General features: G+C 35.5%; 2 protein-coding genes and 1 long non-coding RNA gene across 5 annotated transcripts in view; 1 reads left to right on the forward strand and 2 right to left on the reverse strand.

Annotated features, from left to right (window-relative positions):
• Positions 1-14: 14 nt before the first annotated feature.
• The window catches only part of LOC136032686 (uncharacterized), a 101,634-nt gene continuing 87,435 nt past the window's right edge, over positions 15-14,213 (forward strand). For 2 of the 3 annotated variants that reach the window (XM_065712985.1, XM_065712986.1), the window contains exon 1: positions 15-334. The gene's annotated coding sequence lies outside the window, so the exon portion shown is untranslated. The remainder of the gene's footprint in view (positions 335-14,213) is intronic. The other variant, XM_065712987.1, reaches the window with a different exon arrangement.
• LOC136033329 (putative nuclease HARBI1) lies at positions 10,203-11,039 on the reverse strand. The gene has a single exon (XM_065714122.1). The coding sequence runs from the start codon at positions 11,037-11,039 to the stop codon at positions 10,203-10,205; it is 837 nt and encodes a 278-aa protein (XP_065570194.1).
• LOC136032688 (uncharacterized) overlaps positions 11,039-14,213 on the reverse strand; it is a 42,333-nt gene continuing 39,158 nt past the window's right edge. Inside the window, exon 3 of the long non-coding RNA XR_010618758.1 lies at positions 11,039-11,228. This is a non-coding gene — a long non-coding RNA (uncharacterized LOC136032688). The remainder of the gene's footprint in view (positions 11,229-14,213) is intronic.

The following is a 14,213-nucleotide window of genomic DNA, read 5'->3' on the forward strand; positions in this document are numbered from 1 at the left end:
TATATTTTTTTAAATGGGACAACATGTGCATGTGATTACCCTGGGTTTTGTAGATAAGCTATGTTTATATTGGAGTAAATACGTTATGATTAATATCATACCTATGATTAATATTTCTAAGGAAGCCTATCAAGTCCCTCGGGAAGAGGGTGGGATTCAAGTTCAATTTGTTATTGAAGTTATCTATTCAGTGTGAAAGTTCAGTTCAACTGATATTCAGTTGAAAGTTCAGTTCAGAAATTTCAGATGGAAAATAATGAAAAAACTTACGACATTATATGCAGAGAGAAGAAAAATACTGTTATATTGAAGATTACTTCAGATTTAGGAGATTGTAAGTAGGATAATCTTGTCTGTGCTTATAAAATATTAAGGTTTTCTAGAAAGCTAGGCCTAGCTTTCAAAGGCTAGTAGGCTAGGCTGTAATGCACAAAATAAAGGTTTTTTATCAGTTAGAAAGGTGTGTTATTAGGAATAGAGCTTGGGAATACACATTTCCTATTACCATTGTTTCTTATTTAACCCTAAATTTTCAATTTAAACAATCTCAATTTTAGATTTATTTTTTCCCTCTACTCATTACTTTTCTTAATCTCTCTCTAAAATAACAAAAAGTAGCTTTTCTAATAGTTTAGGCTATTTAAAATTTTCTGATTAAATCACTAATGGGACGGCTATGAAATAGCCTAGACATAGACCTACATTTAGAATTAATTTCATTGTGAATCCTAATATAGACTTATCATTTGTTTGTATCATTGTTTGGTAAAATTCTAGTTGTGTGACTTCTTTCTATCTCAGAAAGAGGTTAGGCTAGGAAAATGAAACTTTCTGGATAGGTCTACAGTATATCCTGGGATGGTATTTTAAAGGGTAAAATTCTATTTTACACAACCCAGGAAGATATTTTAAAGTACTGACCTCCACTCCTTCTCCCTCTAGAGGGCCCTGAAACTTGCCTACATGACAGGTCTATGCCTATTGTAATTTTGACAAAACAACATTTTACCTTAATTTTCAGTTACCAGTTGCTTTTTCTCTGCCTTTAGTTCTAAAAATGCAATATCTGTTATTTGAGTAGAATTCTGAGCCATATCAATGTTGTTTGTTTTCAAAATTTAGGAAATGTATTTGCATATCTTTAAGACCTTATAAATTAGGATTGAGTAAAGTTGTGAAACTGGTTTCACTTTTATAACACACATATTTTTAAAGGTCAGGACCCTCTAGAGGCAGAGGGAGTAGAGGTAGGTACTTCAAAATACCTTCCCAGGACATACTTTAGTGTGTATACCCATCCCTGAAAGTTTAATTTTCCTAGCCCCTTTCCAAGATAGAAAGAAGTCACTAAAGTAGAATTTTACTATATATATATATATCATGAAAAGAGAAATCACCAATGCAACAGCACAAACACAAAAAAAAAGAAAAGAGAGACAGAAGGAGAAAAGGAAGACTGTTTTTCTAAATTAGTGATTAATATAGACCAGCACTTGAATGAGGCCTTAACCCTACTCATCCATACAATCACATAGGTCAAACAGCATAGCCATACACAATCAACCATCAAGAATAATCCATGGACAGGCAGTCATGTCATCAATAAGTATAAGTTGTCATTTACCAAACAATAGAAAAAATAATAAAGACAAATAATTCAGAGGCAACAACCCAACAAAAGGGCTCATCAGGAGAATACACTGGCCTATAGGGTTTCACCACTTTAAATTCTCTACCCAGCCAAGTGTTGTGGCTACCACAGAATATCCATGGCATCCCCAAGTCAGGTATCACCCCCAAAATACATGCCTATGAAAGAAAAAAAAAACAACAGCAAATGTAAAACAACTAAGTAACACCAAAACAAACTTATCCTGTTAATATATCCCTCTTTTTAGCAACAATAGGTAAACTAAATATTATAAAATTTACCAAATCACAAATATTAACACATTGCAAAAAACCTGAATGAACTAAACAATTATAGAATTCATCTTTACCATGCGGCTAATTTTTAAAAAAATCCGCTAAATTAGAAACACAATTCAAAATAAATGGCACTGCAACATCATTTCTCGAACCTCCAAAATTAGTTGAAAATTTCTTGAAGTATTTCTAGATAATTCTTTTGATATTTATTTAAAAGTTTGTTATAATGAAAACTAAATTTTTTAAAATTGCCAAGTTAATTTATTTGCAGAAAAACCTCTTGATATCAATTTTTGGCTTAAGATTTTACATCTATTTTTAAAATCAATATAATTACTACAAATCCTTGCATAATGAAGTAACTGTGAGAAAAACACTGAATATGTGATATTTGAGTGTATATTACTTTCAGGGAATGGGAAACTAATCACTTCAAAATCAAAATCATCCGTTTTATTATACATTTTAAAACTTAATTTATTATTATCACAATATTAATATTTAAATCTAAGAAATGATCTTCATGACCAGCGCCATGACTAGGTTCAAGAATAAGCTCTGATGGATATATATTTTTAGAAATATTAATGAAATCCTTACAATTTAAGACCAAAATATCATCTAAATATCTTTTATTATTTGACAAAACATGTTTTAAATTATTTGGATTATTCTTATCCATCATATATTTATGTTCTAGTTGACTTGAAAACAAGTCAGCTATAAATGGGCTGACATTCCCCCCCCCCCATGGGAATTCCCACAATTTGCTTGTACAAATCACCACCAAATCTTATATAAGTATATATATATATATATATATATATATATATATATATATATATATATATATATATATATATATATATATATATATATATATATATATATATATATATATATATTATATGTTATATATATATATTATATATAATTATTTTTATATTATTTAAATATTTTTAAAAATTAGCCACATGGTAAAGATGAATTCTATAATTGTTTAGTTCATTCAGGTTTTTTGCAATGTGTTAATATTTGTGATTTGGTAAATTTTATAATATTTAGTTTACCTATTGTTGCTAAAAAGAGGGATATATTAACAGGATAAGCTTGTTTTGGTTTTACTTGGTTGTTTTACATTTGCTGTTTTTTTTTTGTTTTTTTTTCATAGGCATGTATTTTGGGGGTGATACCTGACACAGGGATGCCATGGATATTCTATGGTAGCCACAACACTGTGCTGGGTAGAGAATTTAAAGTGGCGAAACCCTATATAGGCCAGTATATTCTCCTGATGAGCCCTTGTGTTGGGTTGTTGCCTCTGAATTATTTGTTTATATTATTTTTCTATTGTTTGGTAAATGACAACTTATACTTATTGACGACATGACTGCCTGTCCATGGATTATTCTTTATGGTAGATTGTGTATTGCTATGCTGTTTGACCTATGTGATTGTATGGATGAGTAGGGTTAAGGCCTCATTCAAGTGCTGGTCTATATTAATCACTAATTTAGGAAAACAGTCTTCCTTTTCTCCTTCTGTCTCTCTTTTTTTTTTTTTGTGTTTGTGCTGTTGCATTGGTGATTTCTCTTTTCATGATATATATATATATATATATATATATATATATATATATATATATATATATATATATATATATATGTATATATATTATATTATATTATATTATATGTGAAATTTTTAAGCATAGGTCTACACACTAAAATATGTCCTGTGAAGGTATTTTGAAGCATGTATTGCCACTCTTTCCTCATTTAGAGGGCAATGACCTTTGATGACTGAAAAATCTTTGTGCTATGAAAGTAAAAATGCAAAACAGATTTTAATGGGTACTTGTCAAGTAGGGAGATTTCTAAGACTTAGAAATCAGAAGTGGGCTAACAGGGAAGCTTGGCAATACCTTCTCAAAGTATGTTTCTAGTCATGGATTCATTACTTAGGGTTTGATCTTCCTAACCTAATGCCTTTCCAAGATAGCAAAAAATATTTAGAGTTTTACGAAGATCATTTTCAATACAATGAATATTTATTATATTTGGTTTGAGGATCAAGTTCTGATTATATGGGCATCTATTTGTCAGCAAGACCTTTCTCATTTGTCAGTTAGTTTGAAAATTTAATGTTGATCCTCTTTTTCTCCACTGATGGTCAATTATATATAGTGCAACTCATGTATTCTTCATCTCTTACTACATATTACTCTTTTGAAACTTGAAAATACATTGGGGCAAATCTCCGGCATTTTTACTGGGAAGGGGTCCATATCTGGATGGTCAAGGGGTATGGGATATGTAAAAATAATTTCTCCTCATTATTGGGGGGCAACCCCCCCCCAAAAAAAAAAACCAACGCCCCTTGAAATATATAATGTAAGAGTGCACTATATTTGAAAAAAAAAGTTTAAGTCAAGTAAAGCACTTTTAGGAATGTTTAAGGTAAATATTTTGTTGTTTATAATGTTGTTTTCAGAATTCTGTAGTGTTTTCTTTTAACTAGGGCTAACTGCAAACTAATACCAACCAGAACAAGAAAAAGAATTATTAATTATATTTCTTATGCCATTGCTGTATAGGTCAAACATATGGTTGACCATATCAAACAGCAGTGACAAGGCAGTCTTTATCAGCTACTTGAATAAACAAGTTAGTTGGTACAATGGTGTTTAGATTTTTCCATGGACTTTCAAGGATTGTTGAATTATGGTTTCTTTTATGTTAACCTGAAGATCATGACGGGTACTGTTCTTTGGTTTACTAACCTGGTTACCTAAATGCCATCCCAATCTGGTCTCTTTTTTGGTGTTAGGACGGTCCCTAACTCCCTAATTTGGGCCATTGCTGACTTTACAACCCCCTGATTCTCCCATGAATGTCTATATTTGGACATTCTTATTTTTTGCAGCTAATGATAAAAAGCCTTGGCCAAGGCAGCATATTCAGACACTGGTTGCCCTTTATCAAGATCAGGAGGAAGCATCAAAACCAGTGAATTCTGTCTTCTGGAGTGGAGTCTCTGCTTCTTTCTTAGAAGATGGCATACATTACTCTTCAGCACAATGCCAAACAAAAATGAAAAAATTCATCAAGAAAAAATGAAACTAAAGCTTGAATTACTTGAAGTGAAAAAAGAAGCATTAAAAACAGTGAAAAAAATATTTGAAAATAATGAATAGTTATTGATTTGTTAAATTTAACTTTTATTTGAATTTATTTTTTTCTTTATTAAATTTGTAATGTTCCCTTTTTCCAGTATTTCTTTCTCACAAGGGGAAAAAGTGTCGTTATTATGTTTTGACATGCCTAAGAGGGTTGGTTCTAGGCATTTATCCCCCTCCCCAAAGAAAATAACCCCCTGCAGTTTGAGAATTTATTTATTTATTTTTTTTTTTTAGTTGAGAAGGGCTAAGGAAATTGAAAAAAAAGGAATTTACGCACCATATGTATGTTAAAAAAAACAAATCGCAATCCTATTTTTGTTGAAAAGACTTTCATGTGAATCTCTGCAATTTTTGGCAGTAGCAGGTGGCAAAAAAAAAGACACCAAAAAGTTTAATAGGGTTTAGATTTTGCTAGAAAGCATAGTTGGCTTTTGGGAACTATCACATTCTAATTGTTTAAGTTTCATGAGCGAAAGCGTTGTCAAATTCTATGAGTAGTTTTTCTTATCTTCGAAGTGTAAAACTAACAAAATTCGCTATTATTAAGTAAACAAGAGTTAAAAGCTCATATGGCACTTTTGACGAGGCCGTAAGAGCCAAGAGCTCATATGATATGAGCTCTAGCAAATTTCTAAGAATCAATAGATTGATTTAAAAGGCAAATCAGAGGCTCAATGCCGGTCAGGATTTAAAATAAGAGCTCTGAGATACGATGTCCTTCCAAACATCAAATTTCATTAAGATTTGATCACCCGCCATCATTATAGATGGCTCTGGTTGACGCTTTGCATCAGTCCCAGAGACCTTTCTAAGTATAGCTTAATTGTGCGTGTTTCATGTAATATAACGAAAGGATACTGTTTATTATATAGTTATTGACACTCCTAAGTTTGTCTAATGTGTGTTCCATGCCATTGAAATATGATAAAGTAGTCTTAATCGGACTGTTTTCACCTGAGGTAACTGTGGTGCCATCTCTTTTTCTGCAAAAATTCTAAGTTTAACTTAATTGTACCTGTTTCACGCAATATCACGGAAGAATACTTTTATAATATAGTTATTGATACTATTAAGTTTGTCTAATGTGTGTGCCATGCCATTCAAATATGATAAAGAAGCCTTAATTGGACTGTTTTCACCTGAGTTAACTGTGGCGCCATCTTTTTTTGCAAAATTCGTAGTATTAAATTTGCTCGGAAGAACACCAGATGACAGACCACTGCCCCAAGAGCTCCTGTCTAACCGTAAGAAGCGGAAGCGATGCCGCAAGCGTGGCGGCAAACGAGGTCAGCTGATGATCCCAGTTATCGTTTCATTAAGATCAACTAGTCTTGCTCCGAAAACCTCACCCCATCAACGTATCCTTGTTAAGATAGACTGTTTTACAAATGCAAATATGCCATCTCTTATTCCTTTCAATGAAGCTCCGGTATGTTCGACTAGTAGTGATCAGCTTCCCCCCCTATTAAGGTCAGTGACTTTTAATTCGAAAAATAGAATGCCGAATTTTCTTGTTATAAACTGCCAGTCATTGTGTAACAAAATGCAAGAATTTGAAGTTATTGTCCGTCAAAATAGTATCCCAGTTATCGCAGTTACAGAAACTTGGAATCTTGATAGGTTGTCAGGTCATATGGCAGGCTACGAAGTTTTCCTGAGCACACGTGCTGATCGAGGTGAGCATAGACTAGGTGGAGGTGTTGCCTACATACGGAAAGACATCCCTTGCAAATTATTACTGGAATTATTTGATCCAGCTCATGAAGTAATCTGGGCTATTTGCAAACCTAAATCTCTTCCCCGTCGATTTTCTTGTATTATAGTGGCTTCAGTATATTACCCGGAAAGTGCTAGAAACCAGGGTGACTTGGTTTTCCACCTCCAAACGACTATTGATCACCTGAGAAGTATATACAGTAGCCCTGCTTTTATTATAGGAGGAGACTTTAACCAAACCAAGAAGAGTTGGTTATCATCTTGTTTGTCTTTAAAACAAGTAGTACACATACCCACCCACTCTTTGGGGGGCATATTGGACCTTATACTCACAAATTGTGATGATTTTTACTCCCCTCCCTTTTCTCTTGGTCCCTTTGGTGTGTCAGACCACAGCGCAATTCTTTGGAAAGCAAGAGAGTCTTTACCAAAGCCCAAACTATCCCGTGTCACTGTTCGTCCTTGTACGGAGTCGGCCATCTGTGAATACGGTCGATGGATTGGCACATATGACTTCCCCGAAATGTACAACACCGGGCTCTTGGAAACTAAGGTATCCGATTTCAATGCCAAGTTATACAGTCAATACTTAAAGATCTTTACAACACAATCATTTGTTGTTAGTGAATGCGACAAACCATGGATATCTCCAGCTATTTAATCACTAATAAAAGAGAGGTATCGCCTATACTCTCGTGGTGATATTATCAACGGCAAGAAGTTGCGAAATCAAATAGTCTCTTTGGTAAAGAAAGCCAAAGCTCGCTATGGTCGTGAAACCATGCCTTCCCAATTACTTACTTCAGACCCCAAAAAGTGGCACAACGCTGTGAAAAAAGTGGCCGGCCAAGCTTTTGACAGCAGTGTAAAGATCAGCAATGATGGTGGGTCCTTAATCAGTGCAGAAGAAGTGAGTGAATTCTTCACCAAGATCTGCACTACCTATCCAACTATTACGGCTCATGAAAAGTCCACCATACTTGAAAAATGTGAGCCTGAGAACAACATAATAGTCAGTGAGTTTGACGTTTACACGGAATTACGGAAGATCAAACCGAATACATCTTCATACCCTGGTGAATTACCTGCCAAACTGCTACGTGAATATGCAGCCTTCATAGCATTACCACTGTCCAGCATCATTAACGAGTGTTTTGCTTCTGGCTATTTCCCGTCACAGTGGAAAAGGGCCTATATTAGAATTATTCCAAAAAAGCGCGCCCCTAGTGCATGCGACGATCTCCGCCCGATCTCACTTACACCTTGTTTGGCGAAAGTAACTGAGGCCTTTATACTCAAGTTTCTTCTGAAACAAATTCATGGGCGCATTGATAAATTCCAGTACGGTGGACTCCCCAAGTGTAGTACTAGAATCTACCTAGTACGGATGTCTGACTGTGTCCTCCAATGGCTTGAAAAAGGTAGCTGTTTCGTCGACATTTGCGCAGTGGATTTTCGAAAGGTCTTTGACCTAATCCGCCACCTGATTCAGGCATGAATCTCCAGGAAATGGGGGCCAAACGATGCACCCTTGGCCTTGTACTTGACTTCTTAACTGGCCGAAAACAAAAAGTCTTTGCACTCCACGAAAACGATTCGGATTCATCATGGTCAGATACTTCTTGCGGGGCCCCACAAGGCACGAAATTAGCTGGAATAATTTTCCTGGCTGTAATTAATTCCCTACTTAACCATCACGACGACCGTTACAAGTTTGTAGATGATCTGTCCATAGTACTCGCTTACCTGGTCGAAAACACTATCATAACAAAGCAGTTTTCAGACCAGTTATTTGATCAGCTAAAGACTGAATGCTCAAGTCATGATCTTACCATTAACGTAGCCAAGTCGAAGATAATTCGTTTCAACCCTCTGAAGTGGAATATAGATATGCCTCTAGTCCCTTTCCCGATTGTGAACGAAATACAAATCTTAGGAGTAACTTTCACTAATGACTGTAGTTTCAGTGCCCATATTAATTTAACCGTCCACAAGGCTAATGCAAGCCTTAGGACACTTACCAAAATAAGGCGTTTTGGGTGTGATACTGAAAGTCTTCTCCATGCCTACATGTGTTATGTTCGCCCGTTGCTCGAGTACGCGTGCCCGGTGTGGGGTCCATCTGCTATCCGCATAGCGTACCTATTACGCGACATATAGTGCGTCCAGAAAAGAGCAACAAGGATTATACTCCGAAACCGTGACATACCCTATGATCAAGCCCTCGCTAAATTAAATTTATCTCCACTTAAAGCCCAGCTTGAACACCTTATTCAGCAATTTGGAAAATCCGTCCTAGCCAATAAGAGCCACCAATCAATACTACCCGAACCAGCCCCTCCCAATAGCCGAACTCGGTTACAAAATAAACTTGTACCCCCTAAAGTACGAACTAATCGTTACGCCAACTCATTTGTGCCTTTCTTCACATCAATTTTTAATGCTGAGTCGTAGTGTGTGATTTTTGTTTAAATGTATGATTTTTGTGAAAAAACTGAATTTAGCTATGCTACGATAGTTTTTAAATATACCGATCTCTCTGTCTCCCTCTCTCTCTCTCTCTCTCTCTCTCTCTCTCTCTCTCTCTCTCTCTCTCTCTCTCTCTCTCTCTCTCTCCCTCTCTCTCTCTCTCTCCCGTTCGTAAGTTAAAATACCTTATTTTTCTAATTTTTCAGATTTAAACATCGACATAATAACCTAGTCTTCCTTAAAACGAGCATAAATAAACAGGAGTAGGTCTGACAACCCCCGTGCCTTCTCAAGACGATAATATTATTTTCTTCTTTACTAAAAAAAAAATATATATATATATATATAACTGTAATGTCAGTTTAATATGCATATTAGATACTGATTTTTATTCCTAAAAGTCTTCATTATCCTTTTTTTTCATTAAAGTCAAAAAAGTAAATACATTTAAAAAATTCTTGCCCGACAATTTGATTCCATTGAAAGAAATTATTCCCAAACATTTTCTTCCCGCTGAAAATTCCACAGACAATACCTTCACTCCCCTGGAGAAAAGTTCCTCGCGAAATATGTCTGTAGGTTTCCGAATTAAAAAACTTAAAAGGCACTTAAACTTCTACAATAAGGTTCTCTGATTTTTTTTTTTTTTTAGTTTGGGAGGGAGATACATCACAGGGTAACGCGTCAAAAACGGGAAATTGATATCTAGTTCCTTGTGATTTCTGGGAATCTTTTGGGTCTACGCTGTTATTATGAAAGTAATTATCTTCAAATAAATTTCAAGAGAAAATTCCACTTTACTCTTTATTAATATTAGATTATGATACAATTAATTATGCTAACAAATGTTTAAACATAGAAAGTAACCTATTAATAAGTAAAAAACGGTAACTATTTAATTTAATAATTATGAAAGTCTTGCAATGCGGTCCCTTTTCGCTCTGGCAGTGACTGTGGAATTATAGATGTTATTTTCTGAATTAATTGTAGCAGCTCCGCCTGAGCTCAGCTCTTCTGAATTTTCAAAATGGAGATCATTCTCGTCAATGCAAAAGTTATGCAAGGTACATGCTGCAATTATTGATTTGCAAATAAATACAAGGTATGGGAATAAAAAAAACTTAAGTCTTCTAAAACGACCCTTTAACATTCCAATCGCCCTTTCAACGGACATTCTTGTAGAAGACAGTTTAAAGTTGTACCTAACCTGATATCTGGTTAGGTTACCCGTATCTCTGTATGGTGTTAGTAACCGGTCAGAAAGTGGATACGCTGCATCGCCGATTAAATGGCTATCCTCGGGAAAAAATAAAGTACTCTTTTGTAGGTCAGTGCAAATTTCTGAATGCCGAAAAACACGGACATCATGCATGGACCCTGGCTGCCCTACATAACAGTCAGTAAATTTCAGGTTATGTTGGCACACAACCTGCAATTGGAGAGAGTGAAACCCCTTTCTGTTGATATATGTTCCCGAAGAATGTTGAGGGGTTCTGATTAGGATGTGGGTTCCATCTATAGCACCAAGAACCCCTGGAAAGCCAGCAGTAGAACTATTGGCAGAAACTATGTTTTGTGCTTCTGTAGCCCCTGGCCAATCTATTGTTGTTGATGCCATTTCGTAAATGGCGTCAATTGTTCTTCTTATGATTCGGAACACTGTTGACTTACACACATCGAAGCGACATCCAACGGACCTGTAGGACTCTGGGGTTGCCAGAATCCATAGAGTTATGAGGGGCATCTTGTCTGGTGATGTTGGTCTTGTCTGATTCTGTAGGTTTATGTTAATTTTTCCTAAGAGAAGATCGAAAGTACTTCTATAAAGTCTAAAATGAGTTTTAAAATCATAATCCAGCATTCTCTCTGTGACCATTTCTTCATATCCTGCTACCTTTGGTACATTTCGTCTCGATATGGTTGAAACTCTTGTCTAAAAAAGGAAGTATTTTGAAGCAACGGATAAACAATGATTATGAAACCGAGAAGATATTATTTCTGAATTTTTTATTTCGCCATTGTTATGAAGAAGAGCCTATTGTTCTGAAACCGAGCTGGAAAAATTCCAGCTGGTATTAGATTCAAATTAAATTACAAAATGATTTTCATATTTAATTACTTTTATAAATTTGACTTAATAAGGCATTCATAAAGTACCCTATGGTACGCAAAAAGTACAGTTTGGGTTTGTCTTCCCATTCTTTAAAATTAACATGTCAAAAAAGGGTCATATCGACCAGTGCTGTCACTTACTTGAAGTACTTTTACTTGTAGTACTACTTAAGTAAAATTTTCCATTACTTTTACTTGTACTTAAGTAAAAATTCTAAGGTGTACTTATTACTTGATACTTAAGTAAGATTACGAAATACTTATTACTTAAGATACTTTTAATGTACTTGTTTTTCAAATACTTTACCTTTGACACGAAAATTTTGTGTGTCTGTGCTTTGGCAATGTACAAGAAAACATCACCCTTTAGATTTAGAGTAAACTCAGATATAGCTCCATGCACTATTTTTGGATTTGAAATAAGGTATTTGTTTTTGACGAAGAAAAATTATAGTATGATTAACACTTGGTTTAATTTTTGTTTAAAAGTTATATAACAAAGAAAATTGAAATTATTTCACAGTTCACTGGTCGACAGTGAACTAAAATCCCTTGTTTTGTGCTAAATGTTGCATACTGTAGTCCATTTGGGCTTATATTTCTGACATTAGTGTTTAAGTTTTGTCATCTCGTCAACTGAACCAGATTTCAGGACCTTCAGGACCATATTATTGATAAAACTACTGAAGCTATGAATCTTTGCCCATCTAAATGTTGTCTGCAATAAACAAGTCTAGGGAATTCTAGCTGGATCCAATGCAGTGGTATTTTGTCAAATTCGTTCCAGCAAATTAAGGTATTTAGACGAATATGACTTCAGATTTGTCACTCCATTCATAAGTTATAGGTCCTACTAAATTAAAGGAAAACTCAACTTTCTTAAGACTTGAAACCCTCTCCCACTCGCCCTATTTGATGTAGGGTTTGTGATAGCAGAACTTGAACCAGATCTTAGACATCTTTGGTCTAGTTTTCATTCGGATCCGTTACTCCATTTGCCAGTTATACTAAATTAAACAGAAAACTTAAATTTTTCAGGAATTAAAACCAACTCCCCTTTGTTACATTTGAGCTAGGGTCTTTATCTCAAAATGTGATATGTGTCATGGTCTTAGGCCTCTTTGGTTCAATTTTCATTCAGATCCATCACTTTAGTCGCAAGTTACTCTGAATTAAAAGAAAAACTGTTATTAGCCGTTAAAGCCCTCTCCCCCCTGTTTTATTTGAGCTAGTGTCTTCATCTTTCAACTTGATGTGTCTCATGATCCTTGGCACCAAATCTGGCCATCAAAATTTTCATCCAAATACAACCAGCGCCCCCCCCCCTATACGTGATTACACAGACGGACGGACAGACAGACAGACGGACGGATGGATTTTGCAACGTTTTGAGCCAATGTTGGCTCATTAGATAAAAAAAAACAATAGCATATCATCATCCAGGCATCATCACCTGTTTAGATAGTGGAAAATATCCATCAAGATAGGTTTTTGAGATCTGTCTTTCTGTCCGCCCGTCTGTGCAATCGAGTATAGCGGGAGAACCACTAGTCAGATTTGTATTAAAATTGAACTATTTGGATTAAAATTGAGCTTAATTAGGGCGATGGGGCTTTAAGTGTTAAAAAAATTCGAGTTTTTCATTTAATTCACTGTAACTTGCAAATGGAGAGATGAATTTCGATGAAAATTGAATAAAGATGCCTAAGAGTATGATATGCATTGAGTTCTGGGATGGAGACCCAAGCTTAATTAGGGCGAGGGGGGGGGGGCTTTAAGTGCTAAATAAGTTGAGTTTTTGTTTGACTCAGTTTAACTTGCGAATGAAGTAATGGATCTCAATGAAAGTCAAGCCAAAGATGCCAAAACCTTAAGACACAATGTTTGGAGATGAAGACCCTAGCTTAATTATGAAAGCCAGACCAAAGATGGCTAGGATCAGGGCTCATATCGAGCTCTGATATCACAAGCCTTATCTAAAATAGGGCGAGGGGGAGGGGGTTTCAAGTTTTAAGGAAGTCGAGTTTTCCTTCAGTTTAGTAGGGCCTATAACTACTTCCACCCATGGCTTGCCCAAAGCCTGGAAATAACCCTTTTCCAAAATTTTCCTTTTCCAAGTCATACTGAAGCCAACCTTCAACCAAATATTCCATCCCCAGAGAAAAATTACTTTGTATGGCACTTGGTATTTACCAAGTGACATACAGTGATCACAAATTCTGTCGGTCTGTCGGTCTGTCAGTCCCGGTCTTGCTAGTTTAGGCACTTCCAGATAAGCTAGGACGATGAAATTTGGCAGGCGTATCTGGGACCAGACCAGATTAAATTTGAAATAGTTGTTTCCCCGATTCTACCATCTGGGGGGGAGTGGGAGTACAAAAGTTAGATCGGATCTTACTTAAATTTGATATTTAGAAGACTATCATGTCTCAGAGCTCTTATTTTAAATTCCTACCGGATCAGGTGACATTTGAGGGGGAAACCAAAAATCTTGGAAAATACTTAGAGTGGAGGGATCGGGATGAAACTTAGTGGGAAAAATAAGCACAAGTCCTAGATGCGTGATTGACATAAACAGAACGAATTCACTCTCTTTTGGGGAGTTGGGGGGAGAGTTAATTCTGAAAAATGAGAAAAAATGAGGCATTTTTAACTTACAAAGGAGTGATCAGATCTTGAATTTCATCGGATGAAGTTCCATATTTAGAAGAACATCGTAACTCATATCTCATGTTTTAAATCCCGACCGGATCCAGTGTCACTGGGGGGATTTTGGGGGGGACCTGAAATCTTGGAAAAAGCTTAG

Source organism: Artemia franciscana, chromosome 11, assembly GCF_032884065.1.
Source record: "Artemia franciscana chromosome 11, ASM3288406v1, whole genome shotgun sequence".
Classification (NCBI taxonomy): Eukaryota; Metazoa; Arthropoda; class Branchiopoda; order Anostraca; family Artemiidae; genus Artemia; species Artemia franciscana.